The sequence below is a fragment of the Triturus cristatus genome, chromosome 5_2 (genome assembly GCF_964204655.1).
Source record: "Triturus cristatus chromosome 5_2, aTriCri1.1, whole genome shotgun sequence".
In the NCBI taxonomy this organism is placed as follows: domain Eukaryota; kingdom Metazoa; phylum Chordata; class Amphibia; order Caudata; family Salamandridae; genus Triturus; species Triturus cristatus.
The window spans coordinates 423951461-423965306 of NC_140588.1; the positions used below are offsets into that span (position 1 = coordinate 423951461).

The 13846-nt window shown below is 45.3% G+C and overlaps 1 protein-coding gene across 3 annotated transcripts in view; it reads left to right on the forward strand.

The window, feature by feature from the left end:
• FYCO1 (FYVE and coiled-coil domain autophagy adaptor 1) overlaps positions 1-13846 on the forward strand; it is a 785579-nt gene that overhangs the window by 321041 nt on the left and 450692 nt on the right. For all 3 annotated transcript variants that reach the window (XM_085607344.1, XM_085607346.1, XM_085607347.1), the window contains exon 10: positions 6316-6434. In XM_085607344.1, the coding sequence (XP_085463470.1) occupies positions 6316-6434 (119 nt within the window). The remainder of the gene's footprint in view (positions 1-6315; positions 6435-13846) is intronic.

A 13846-nucleotide genomic window follows, 5' to 3' on the forward strand; every position in this document is an offset into this window, starting at 1 on the left:
GGGAGCCTACTTGAGATTACAAACTCACGTGCACTGGAGTTTCATGGGTGTGCAAGCACCATTTGACCACTAGATGGTTAAGGCTCATTGCTCACCCTTTCAACAGAAACTGCAGTGGGACCCGTACCCACAGCCCCTCTTACGACACTGGCTAGGGGTGCGCAAGGCGAAGAGGGGTCTGTTGTGCAACACCCAAATGCCCAAGAGTGGGTGAGAGCAGACCCAGCAGCAGCGCCAGGTAGCGCTTCTGGGCGCTATATTTCGTCTTGTGGATTCTGTTCAAGCTCCAGTGTCCGGTCCATATCTGTTTTGTGCCACATGAGAGCAGTGAGGAGCTTGAAGGGGCAAAATGTTCTGGGACCCGAGGCCCGCAGGTGCCCTCGAAATAAACGTTGAGGGAATGATTGCCTCCCAGCAGATGGCATCAGTACTTCCTGATGCAACGTATCCATTCCTATGTAGGACTGTCTTTTCTGCACCCTTTGCCGCAATGTCTGCACCGTGGCACCAAAAACTTCTGTTATTCAGGCCAAGGTAACCATTCTGGGTGAACGTGCGCTTTAAAAATACACGTTATGTAAAAGAAGTACTCCTAACTTGTACTGGGTTTCTATAGGTGCGAATGCACCCAGTGCATTTTCATTCACTTTACACAGGTTGACAGTAAGTTTGAAGCAAAACCAGCCTGCTTTCTTTTTTATAAAACACGCACAGTAAATACAGAATAAACGTACCTAATTTTTTAAAGAAAACCTTCCTTATGAAGCAATGTTTTTTCTTCGGTATACATTTTGTTGAATCAGTGATAAAACAAAAATGCCCCATCCGTTTTTTTTTAGCAGTTTCCCAGTCTGTTTTCTCGCTTTGTGCTCTGTGACATCCGGTTTCTCATATTGTCTAGCACACAAATTGAAAAAATACTTCCTGTAAGAAGTTGCTGGATTTTTGCACCAGTGTTTTTTTTTTGTTTTTTAAATCTTATTCGGGCATGTTTGGTGTCACCAAAGGAGTTTGGCATGCCCCTGTCCATGCACATGAGCCATGCAGCTGGCTCCCATGACTGTTCATATACTCCACACGGAACTGTCTCTTTGTGATATCCTCTTGTGAAGGGCTTATTCTCTGAGGCCCCAGCGTCATAAATGATGGACTATTGCGAGGACTACCCGAATCTGCCACACAAGAAATTGCCAAAAAAAGCGCTGAGGATGTGATGATGTTATACCCTGTAAACACTAAATCAACCCGGGTCTGGTGCTGTATCAACAAAAAGAAAGAGAAAGTATATTGGAACATTCCGACATCTCTTATTAATAGAGAACCCTTCTAGGAACAGAACCCATCAATCACAGAGGAGTAGTATATTTGTCATCATTTGGGTCTGTATATCTCGATACAACGTACCAAGTCCTGATGGAACGACCTGGTAACGTGTAAAGAGAGATGGCATACAAGGGTTGCTGTCAGATCTCCAGTGATAACAAGAATATGATGAGTCCTCAAATTTGTGAATGGGGTCCTAAAAGTGCAGCACTAAATCATAAAGGTGACAATAAAAGTGGCTAGTGGAACTCGAATGTGCTTTAATTAGTAGAGTGCGACTGCCACTGTTAAAAGGCAATATGGCAATTTAGCATAAATAATTTGTCATTATGCTCAATATCCATAGTATTCGGTCGACATGTTTCTGCCCATATAGATCTAAACAGTATCAGGGGCATTCATCAGGACCTCAAAAATGCTGCTACTATGTGAAAAGAGTGAATCAACTGAAAATGAAAAAATTCACAGACAATCCTACCGCACCGGTCAACTCTATACAGATATCGAAACCGGATACCTAGGAAAACAAAGAGATGGATAAGAAATACAATCATCCAACATTTTGGGTGATACCCTCACCTCAACCTGGTCTGTGCTCAGGGAAAGGGGCCCGCTCTAATAAAAAGGAAGACAAAATACAAAGTTGCTGGTTTGGCAACGAAATCACTCTTACTACAGACTCTGTAGTAAGAGTGATTTTCGTTGCCAAATCATTCTGCACCTTGAATCTCTTTGACCTGATATGCAGGTCTCAGATTAAGCTATTACTCTGTTGTTCATGACCAGGATGCCATCCTCCACTGTTTTAGTACTTGGACGTTACCTATTCTGATTTTGAGCCACTTTTTGGGGAGACGAATCTTAGGTATGCAAACCAGCAACTTTGTATTTTGTCTTCCTTTTTATTAGAGCGGGGCCCCTTTCCCTGAGCACAGACCAGGTTGAGGTGAGGGTATCACCCAAAATGTTTGGGTAAGTGCAATTTAATACACTATTAGATGCTGTGAAGCACTAGTCGTGCTTTTGTTGATGTCAGACAATGAGACTGTTCCTTTGCTGTTATTACAAAATGTAGGATGATTGTATTTCTTATCCATCTCTTTGTTTTCCTAGGTATCCGGTTTCGATATCTGTATAGAGTTGACCGGTGCGGTAGGATTGTCTGTGAATTTTTTCATTTTCAGTTGATTCACTCTTTTCACATAGTAGCAGCATTTTTGAGGTCCTGATGAATGCCCCTGATACTGTTTAGATCTATATGGGCAGAAACATGTCGACCGAATACTATGGATATTGAGCATAATGACAAATTATTTATGCTAAATTGCCATATTGCCTTTTAACAGTGGCAGTCGCACTCTACTAATTAAAGCACATTCGAGTTCCACTAGCCACTTTTATTGTCACCTTTATGATTTAGTGCTGCACTTTTAGGACCCCATTCACAAATTTGAGGACTCATCATATTCTTGTTATCACTGGAGATCTGACAGCAACCCTTGTATGCCATCTCTCTTTACACGTTACCAGGTCGTTCCATCAGGACTTGGTACGTTGTATCGAGATATACAGACCCAAATGATGACAAATATACTACTCCTCTGTGAGTGATGGGTTCTGTTCCTAGAAGGGTTCTCTATTAATAAGAGATGTCGGAATGTTCCAATATACTTTCTCTTTCTTTTTGTTGATACAGCACCAGACCCGGGTTGATTTAGTGTTTATAGTGTTCATAACTAAGGGATACGCAACCTGCAGGTCTTAAAAATGTATCCCTTGGACCTCCCCCCATGTTGTTCTGGTGTTACTGATGTTATACCCTGGCCATCGCCTGTAGGAAAAGGCCCTAAATGTTCCCCCTCCAACATAACGACACCGATGGTGCCTTACCCAATTCACATTGAAAGGGTGGGGGGGAGAAAAACTCTACGTTTGTGCTCTGGGTGCGGGCAGGGCTGAAAGCGAATCAGAAGGCTGAAAGCAATGTGTCAGGACAGCGGACAACTTTATAGCTCCCAGGTGGGCTCCTGTGGTCACAATAAAATTGGAGCGGCATGCTTAAAAGATAAAGGCACGCAAGCAGCATGCACGCTGCTGCTCACTTCCAAAAAATAAATACAATCCCTGTAGAGGATAAGCACGTCGTTGTACCTAAGGTAGAAGAAACTCAATACAGAAAATAGTACAGTACTGTGTAACAACCAAGTAAAGGGGCCAGTAGCCATGGGAGGTTACAAATGACGACATGGCAATACTAAGGAGGGACTAACAAGCCTCATAATGAATCAGAAGACAGCATTTACAAAGGACAAAAACACAAGCCATTGAAAAATATGGGCGGGCGAGTGGGTGGAGCTTATCTCCGTGCTGAACTACCACAGCTCTTCGCAGAGCAGCGCTTACGCGCTGGCTCACGCTCGACCTAAAAAGGGGAAAGTGATTTTACTGCTTGGTAAAGCAGAAACTGCATGTTATTCTCTGGCAGACATTGGGAATCTTTGATTCAGTCACTAAAACTGCTTGGAGTAATTCTTTGTCCATGCATTGGCAGTATCTTCTTTGCGTAGTTTTGCCAGTTGATCGTCCCAAGGGACTCAGAATGAGTCCCCTTGTATTATTCCGCTTATGCATCATTGATTAAACCTCTTCATTTGTCAAGTGTAAAGGCCAGGGAACAAAAACAAAGTAGAGCAATTCAAGACATTCCAGGCACAAGACATCTAAATAAGAAAGATACACCTAGTTACATATATAGCATTTAGGATAGGGTGTGCAGCCTTTACAACACAGATATTACATTGTGGTTGTTTTCATCACAGGAGTTACATCGGGAGTCTCTATGTCGAAGCTAAGCATTCATGTCTTTATGTCGGTATTCTTTTACATTACTGGTAAGTATACATAAAATGTTTGCTAAAAATTCTACTTTCATATTTAACTATATATATAACTATATATATATATTGCCAAGTGGCAGTTATAGTTAGGATCAATTTTCAATAGGAAATTAATTTACATTTGTTTGCTAATAAGTTTGGCACTGTTCGATGAATCTTCATGAAACTTTCCCAAGAAAAAGTCACATCCTGGAAAGTTTTGGGGTGATCTCTCAAACATGGGCTAAGAAAAAGGAAGGGTCCCAAAACGCATTTTCACCAAGCAATTTTCCATAGGAAAATTGGCCAAAATAGCTGAACGGAATTACACCAAATATAGCAGAAAGCAAGATCTTTGTGCAGAAAGTGTTCTTTTGTGATCTGGTGTACATCCGTTTAGTAGTTTTTGAGAAATTAAGGTTCACAATTCATGTAGAATTCATGCTGCGGAGCCAATAGATCTCAAGATAAGATCTGATTGGCTTCCACCACATCAACAAATATGTGGAGGCAGCCATTTTAGTCCCCTGTCCTTAGGAAAAAGTAAAAAACATATAGGAGGGCACAGTAGAAATAACCTGCGCCCCCAGTCCTGGTGAGGTGGGTCCCAGAGGGGTCCACCAGGGCCACAAACTGTAATTTTTTTTTTAGTCTGTACTGGGGATCCACAGCACCAATTTAAAAAAAAAAAACAGGTGGGCTTTAAACGTAAGCTCTTACGTAGCTCAGGGAGGAGGATCAAGCATCCCCTCCCCTATAAAAAAAAGTGATCAGCCCCGGGGAAAGGGTCTTGGGGGCCATGTAGAGAGGGGGGCCACATGACCTCTCACCAAATAAAACAAAAAAAGTGAATGTGAAGTGAGTAACCACTCATTTCACATTCACTGCTCCAGCTGGGGAGCACCCTGTAATTCTCTGCAAGAGCTTTTTAAAATATGTTTTGGATCCTGAGAGTGACCCTAGAAGGGGCATTGCCAAGCACTCTTTTTAATGTTATGATGGACGGCAGGGAGAGCGCAGCAGCCCCCGCAACATTTTAGAAAAACACAGTAAGACTTCTGGATCATTGAATCCATGGGTCCAGGACAGCCTACCATATTTCTTTCAATGCACTCCAAACTGGAGCTGTATGCAATTCAGCTGGATTACAGGGACCTCTTGTGATTGGCTTCATTTCATGGTGGGATCAGTCATTGCTTCTTACTGAATATTGTTATGTTAAGAGAACGTAAGAGTAAAGAAGGTTGGAAAATAAACATTTGGTGAAATTCTCGAAGTATGTGTGGTGTGAAAAAAGCACACAGAATTGATAAATACCTTACACTAGCATACAACCCATGACCCAGTTCTTAATTTGTAAAAGAATAAGTTCCAGATTCCAAAATTACCCATGTACCAAAGCTGTGTAGTCTTGATTCCACCTAATGCCTTTTCACTCCATCAGCCACTCCCTTTCCAATTTATTTCACTCATTAAGGTAATTTGTCTACCCCTGCTTTCTTTCTTTGTCACAGTTTATCTCTTTCTCTTCCCCCTTCTTTCCCCCTTTTGTATTTTTCTCTTTTGTTCTGGATTAAGGTCTTCTGAGGAAACGTAAGTGCCCGTCCCCAAAAATCAGTGCTGGTGGGTTTCACCCTCAACCACCAGCCCAAATTAAGAACTGTCATGCCCATCCTAAGGCTAGAATCAGTATATATCAACTGTTTCTAGCACAATGCTATTGTATTAGCTGAGGCACGCAAGCCACACTATGCACTAAATTTTTACAAAGTCGTTTTAGAACCTTAGGAGGGATCGTCATGGTTTGGAAGAATAACCTTAGCCCATCTGTGAATCTTTATTAGTGTAGCCTGTATTATTGACATTCATGCCTTATCGGTTGCAAACCTTTTCCTTTGAAAAACTGTGTGCCGCTTCCATGCTGGTGCATTCCACAAGGTAGCCGAAGAAGCGGCTCCAGCTGCTGTCCAATCCTAGTGTCCCTGTTGCTCATGCTTATGATTTGCAATATCTATAACAGAAGTCCAATCTTTGTTTTATATGGTGACTTGATCACAAATGAACAAAAGTTTCTGTGTTTACACATCGGTCAATGATATATGTTTCATTCCTGCAGGCCTTACACGATACAACAAGAAAACAGCTTGAGGGTAGCACTGAGAAACTGACGAAGGTTGAATCTGCCTTAAGAACAAGAGAAGAGGAGTCAGTGACATTGAAAGAAACCGTGGAAAGGTTAGCATGCGTTCCGTTGCTTAATTTACTTTTTGGGAGTTATTTTGGACAGTTCGCACAATACTAAGACCATTTTTCAAACACTCTTTTTTGCAGTTTGTGTAGAAGATTTTAGGAAACATAGTCATGGCGTCCAGCTAACACTTGTTCTTCTATGTCAATATTTCTGTTTTCCTTTGTTAAATTGCATGAAGGACATTAGCACCATGTTTTTTATCACATTGTGTTCAAAATAATTGTTTGATACCATTTTTGTTCTATAAATTATTTTGTTCATTCCTTTTCTTTTTCCTCTCTTTTTTTATGAAGGTTTTCAGATATCGGTCAGCGTTTTTTGTGCTTTTTATGGGACAACTGATATTCTTGACTTTTTTTAAACTAAACGTTTCATGGTATTTCCTAGGAGGATTCTCTCCATAGAAATCATCTGTAATATTCTATATTATATAACTCTTAGGGCCCAATCACAAGTTATGTGCTATCATAGGTGCACATTGTTGATCTATTAACTGTTGCACCCTTATGGTGTGATAATTAACAGGTGTGCAATTTGCACCTGATTCCAAGTTGCTGACCTTCTAAAAAGGGATAATGCGCAACTAGATGTATATTCTCTGATTCCGAGTTGTACAAAATGACGATCAAAGCTTTTGCACTTCCAAGTTATAGGCAGCATTTAATTCTCCAAACCCAGAGGGCCAATTCCCAGACAGCCAACATTTTGTGCCTGTCTAATCTCGTTTTGGGAGCCAACTGGAGGTTAAGGCCAATACGGAATTAAAAGCCCAATTATAATCAAGCCTTAACCTTTTTTCCACCATTCATTTCCATAGCCCATAAAGTTTAAATAACTTCTTCTGAGACAGTCTTCACCCCACTATGTAGCTTTTACTTCTAAAAGCCTTATATTGATTAAACCATACTCAATTGACATTGCTGGTTTGCCATTTGTATGCATTTTTTAGGTCTCGCCTACGCAGCGCGCATGCGCTGCATAGGAGAGACCTTTAGTTATCGGCACAGCTTTGCGGCCAAAAACGTGCACGGGTTCCATTGCCTTCAATGGCAATGCGTGCCCGTCTGGAGATTCACTTGCGGGAGCGAGCGGCTGGCGCCATATGTTATCAATTATCGCGGTGCCAGCCACTCGCTCCCGCAAGTGAATTGCGCAGGCCCCCTCCTCCCTGCTGCCGCGCGCGTGCTTGTTTAGTCAGACCCTGGGCCCTGTGCAGAGACTAGGGTTCAGGAGCCGCTCTCTAAAACGGTTATTATATGCAGTAGACCCTTAATGAGCATTTGGCGTGTGTAATAATAACTAAAAAAGTGTTCCCACCGCTATTGGCGGGTGTGAGTGGAAGGGAGGCTACACTGTGCCCCTGGCTCCACACCTTCTATCATCAGGGAGCCGTGCATCGGCGCAGCTGCTGCTGTGATGCTTACCTCGTTCCCTTCTTTTTTTCATCCATGCTTCCCACGTGTTCTTCATGGGTCTGACTAGGGCATCCATCGGCGACAAACACAGGCGAACTCATCTTCCTCTGCACTTATATTCTTTGTGGGAGATTCTGGGGCGAAATCAAGCTTCTTCCCGGCAGGTGAGACGCCATTATCATGAGTTTGGACGGGTCCGGGAGATAAGGGAGTCTGACCCGACTGGTTCGTATCAGTAGAAGAGACGGAGCCGGAATTATCGTGGTGTGTGGGGGATCTTTTCTGGGGTGTCATCGGCATACATTGAATTTTACCTTCCATGCTGTGCTCTACTCGGAACAGAAAAAGAAAAAAACTGACATATAAATAAAAGTTAAATCCTTGAACCTAATGCCGTCAAACTCGTTGGAGTGGTGTGATCCTGGGCAAATTACGACAAGTGCCGCACAGGTGAACACTCGGACAGGCAGGGAGTTTTTACCCACTAGTAAAAGAGCATCATCCACTAATGGATGCTATCTGGGACGCCTCCCTCCGTGCCAGGTGCCCGCCAGACTCTAGGGGGCTTCGGATCTCGCCCCTATTGGATTTCCAGTGAGGGGTGTTTGTTGAAAGGCTGCGGCTTAGAGGCTGTCATCGGCACGCTCACTTCCGCCTTCCAACTCAATGGCACTGTGCCTTCCCCTGTCGCTGTCCGAGTTCAAAATGCCCGCCGCGGCCAAGAACCGTGAAAAGAGGCGAGTCATTGGCATGCTATTTTTAGCCAGATGTTTTAGTTTCTCCCGGACGGAGCAGGCGAGAGGGCATGCCGATCCTTTAAAGTTGCAACATCCTTTAGAGTTGCAGCTATTGGTTTCTATTTTTGTTCATTTACATTAAAATAGGAACACTTAAATCCTGCTGTTGTTACTTTATTCACTGAAAGTATACTTGTATACGCCCACTTTTTAAAATCAAAGATGGTAGCATCGTCGGCCCCACGGCAGTCACGTTTACGTGACTTTATAACCTTTAGTCACACCCATCTTCTCGTCTTGCACACTTGTGGCTCAGGCCATGTGAAACTGGCCGGTGCCTGCAAATACAGGCCCACACTCCCAACCACAAAGCCCGTGGTAGGCCCACCCACCCGGAGGTGATGATTGCTGCCTGGGGAGTAACGGGGACGCCGCCACAAACGGAACACCAGTGGCTGCCCCATGGGCGTGCGCGCACACACGCTGGCAACCCAGGGAAGCCCCGCCAGGACATGAGCCCTGCTGTTTTGGTACCAAGGGCCGTGCCGGCAGAAGTGGCAACACGAGCAGCTGCCCCGCTATGCTAACAGAGGTGAGGGCTTGTGGCAGGGAATATGGGAGCCGACCATGCTCAATGAGAGAGAGAGAGCATGCTACTCAACAGTGTACCCACGCAACTAAGAGGCAAAGATAGACGGGGGGCGTCGCTGCCACACACGGAACTCCAGCAGCTGTCCACTAGGCACCAGCCGAATGGGCTCTAGTGGCTCCATTAAAAAGCACACTGGCTTGCTGCTGCAGAAACGAAAAGCCGAATCAACTGCGAGACCTATTGGCTATGCCAATGCTTGTTACATTTTACCATCCAAACGCCTTCACCTCGTGCTTCCCTCTTGCATCTTATACTGTCTCCGAACTCTGAAGCAAGTTTTTAAGTATTGCACCACATGTACCAATATTTTTACTGATGTTGATCCAGATAAGCCCTTTCTGTAGCATCTAAAACCAGCAAAGTGTGCCCCATGTTGCCATTTATGCTATTGTTTCCGTTTCACAGGCTACTCCGGACACATTCCAGATCAAGACTCCTTTGTGTAGCATTACATTGGTGCAAGTATCATTAATAAAGTAGTCACAGTCATTAATCTAGCCATACTGGCAGAACCCCTCACACACAGATGCAAGCCCCAAGGGATGTCCCTTCCTAACAGTATTCTGGGAAAGCTAAGCTAGGTTTAATTAAAAACCTGCAGCATCTTGCTGGTCTAATGGCTGTGAGGCCTAAGCACACAGTTACCATACATTCTCTTCCAGGGGATCCTCATCAATAGTCATAAGCACTGAATGTTCCCGCCCACGTGCGGGACCCCGGAAATAATAAAATTATATATGTAAAAAACATGCATATAAACAGCTCTGTATATGTATAAACATATATCATTTTTTCCAAGCAAATGCAGCCCCCATAATAGGCTAGACAATGTATATATAAATATCCAATAAAACATATAGGTATAATAATACACCTAAATCTCTCATTTTTTTTTTTTAATGAGGTAAACACTCATAAGAAAGAAAAGAGAACACTGTGAGAAACACAGATCCACAAAACATTGTTAGCCTGCAGTCTGCATTGCAATACAATACCATAGAGACTGAAAAGCCTTGTACAGGTAAAAACTGGCACCGTGCCTTTAAGGCAGCCCGGACTCCAATATCCCATCATGCCTCAGGGGTGACAGTTGGGTCAGTTGTTCTTTCCGGCTCCTTCAGTCAGGACCCTGGATTTCAGCTCTCTTCTTTTTGACTTTTCAGTCAAGAATCGTTACTTTTATAGTAATTTTGTTGGCTTCCTCTTGTTAATATCTGTGGAGGAAGCGTATACCCTGTGTTTTCTGACTAATTTCAACATTTCTTTTTTCTGTCAGAAAAATGCCTTCTTTATTCATGCCTTGTCCATCCTGTGGCAAAAAGAAGGCCTCTTCAGACACACATGCTGTGTGTATCGTCTGTCTGCCAGAATCTCACTCTCCGACGTCATGTCGTCATTGCAAAGACCTTTCAAAAAGAACTTTGAAGGAGAGAGAGAGGATTAGGCTCTATGGCCTGTCAGAGCGGTCGACGTCGAAGCAGCTGGTCCCTGTTTGCTCTCCATCGGCGTCGGGCTCGGCGTCGAAGACTCCAGCGGCGGGATCGTCGCTGAGAGGTGAGGAGTCCAGGGGGAGTCATGCTTCGAAAAGAAAATCAACGTCGACTCCAGATCCGTCGGCGAAGCGGATGCGTTCGTCGTCGGCAACTTCGACGTCAAAGAATCCATCGGCGTCGAAGGAACGTCGTCATCGTTCGACGTCGAAATCAACAAGAGAAAAGTCGACGCCGCATGAAGATCGTAGGCGTTCGACTTCAAAGTCTACAGTGACGTCGAGACCAAGATCGTCGTCGAGGCCAGGTTCGCCGTCGAAGAAGAACCGACTGTCGGCGGATATACTTACGACGTCGTACATTCATCGTCGGAACATTCGACGTCGAAGCAGGCGCCTCCGTCAAGACTGACGTCGAGGCAGGGCCCTCCGTCGGACTCGACGTCGAGGCATGCGCCTCCGTCGGGATCGACGTCGAGGCAGGTGCCTCCGTCCTCACAGGTCTCCAAGGCTTTGGAGAAGACAGCGACGTCGAGGCGACATTCCCCGTCGGGGTCTAGGCCTCCGTCCAGATCAAGTCCTCCGTCGACGACAAGGCTCTCGACGTCGAGGCAGGACAAATCGCCAATTATCCACTTGGTGTCAAGATCCAGGTCTCCGGTGATAGGCCTATCGCCGCCGAGACGTTCCTCTGCGGTGGGACAGGAAACGTCACACATACGTCTGACTTTCAAGCCAGTATCGAGACGCAAATCTCCACATAAGCTGGTATATACCACATCTGAGCACGATTCACCGCGTCCTATCTCGATTTCACCTTCAGCATCCGATGGTTCGAGATCTAGGTCCGGATCGCCGGAGGTTTTGGGTTTATCTCCAGCTCCTCCAGTGGAGCATAGCTCTCAAGAAGAAGACAATGCTCTGACTCAAAGTCCTACTAGGGAGATACCGCAGGACACTTCCATGATTCGGGCAGTTAATGCTTCCTTGGCGAGGTTGAGAGACGTAACTCTACCGTCGAGAGCAGTAAGATCACGTTCTCGAGAAAGAGAATACCAACGTCGTTCTCGTACGCCACGAAGGCGATCCAGATCCTCCTCTCGCAGAAGGGAATCAATCAGATCGGGGAGAAGGCGGTGTAGGTCCCCCACATCATCTCCGTCAAGCCGTTCATCCAGAAGGGATTATTCGCCCACGCTCTCAGATACACCACCTTCTAGAGTGTCACCGGTGGATGACATTAGCACCTTCCAAGAAGTGTTGTGCAGAGGAGCGTCGAAATTAAACATTCCAATGCCAGTTCAAGAGACCACCTCCTCTGTCATTTTTGAAACCCTTCATGAGCGAACAGCATCTCAACCACTTTTGCCTTTACTCCCTGGTTTGCTGCAACCGGTAATGGACATCTTCCTCACGCCAGCGTCTATCAAATCTGCGCCGGCGCGGATTCTTAAAAAGTATCGTCCGGCTCCTGAGGATCCTATATTTCTCAAGTCAGATCCGCCACCGGATTCAGTAATCACTGCCGCTGCCAGAAAAACTCATGCAGTGGCTGGGTCATCCACAGTGCCACCAGATAAAGACAGTAAATCTCAAGACACTTGGGGGAGAAGAGTATGTGGCTCGGCATCCTCTAGCCTGAAGGTAGCCAGTGCCTCAGCGCTTCTGGGGCGCTACGACAGATCACTGTGGGACTCCCTCCAGAGATTTATAGATAAAGTTTCTTCAGAGGATAGAAAGGACTTTGAAGAGATTCTACAGGAGGGCAGTCTGGTCTCGAACCAAGTAATAAGTGCAGAAGCGGATGGAGCAACGTTGGCAGCTCATTCGTATGCCCATGGGATTACAGCTAGAAGATCCTCGTGGCTAAGGTTGACAGCTCTGAAGCCTGAAGCTCAAACAAGAATACTGAATCTGTCTTTCTCTGGTAGTTCGCTTTTCGGGTCTCATGCGGATGAAGAAATGGCTCGCATGAAGGCAGAGCTTGAGACCATGAAAGCCGTGGGGCTAGAAAAACGAAAGGAGTTTCGTCGCCGTAGGGGGAACGATAGGCGTAACTACCAACAGAGGGTTCAAACCCCTCAGTGGCAGAAAAATCAGGACCAACAAGGGCAAAAGAAGCAGCAATACCAGTCCCGCAGACCATCTAGGGGACGTGGAAACAACCGTCAATCTAACTTTGGAAACAAGGCTCCAGGAAAGCAATGAGGGACCGCTTCCTCCGATGCTGTCCACCGCTCCGGTGGGAGGAAGTATTGCACACCATCTTCCAGAGTGGCAATCCATCACAAAAGACAAGTGGGTTCTAAATATACTGCGACATGGATACTCGGTTCGTTTCCGGAGTCAACCTCCCTCGATCCACCCTGTGCCATCATCTCAACATCTCAAGAGGCTAAGAGAAGAGGTGGCAACTCTTCTGCTCAAATCCGCAATAGAAAGAGTGCCCAGAACGCAGAGTGAGAGGAGTTTACTCCAGATATTTTCTGATTCAAAAAAGGAGCGAAAAAGCAGAGTTCAGACCCATCTTGGACTTGCGAATACTGAACAAACACATCGAAAGAGAAAAATTTCGTATGCTGGCGCTCCACCAAATATATCCTCTTCTCCGGAGAGGCGATTGAATGTGTTCGCTAGACCTGCAGGACGCATATTTTCATATTCCCATCCTACAGTGTCATCGAAAGTTTCTCAGGTTTGTGGTTGGGACCTCTCACTATCAGTTCAAGGTTCTACCATTTGGCCTGAAGTCAGCTCCTCGAGTATTTACAAAATGCATGGCAGTAGTAGCGGCTGCGCTGAGGCGCGCAGGAGTCTTCATCTATCCCTATCTCGACGACTGGCTGATAAAAGGTCCATCGCCTCAGAGTGTTCTCTCACAGCTGGCTCTTTCCCTGAATTTGTGTCACAGATTGGGGCTCAGGGTGAATGTCAAGAAATCCACCTTCTCGCCAACACAAAGAATTCACTACCTGGGTGCCACTATAGACTCCGCAGTAGGAAAAGTGTTTCCGTCGGAGGAGAGACAGTCATCCATTATCCTCAGAGGCAAGCAGATTATATCCAACAATCTGTCTACGGGAAGACAAATCTCGTCTCTGCT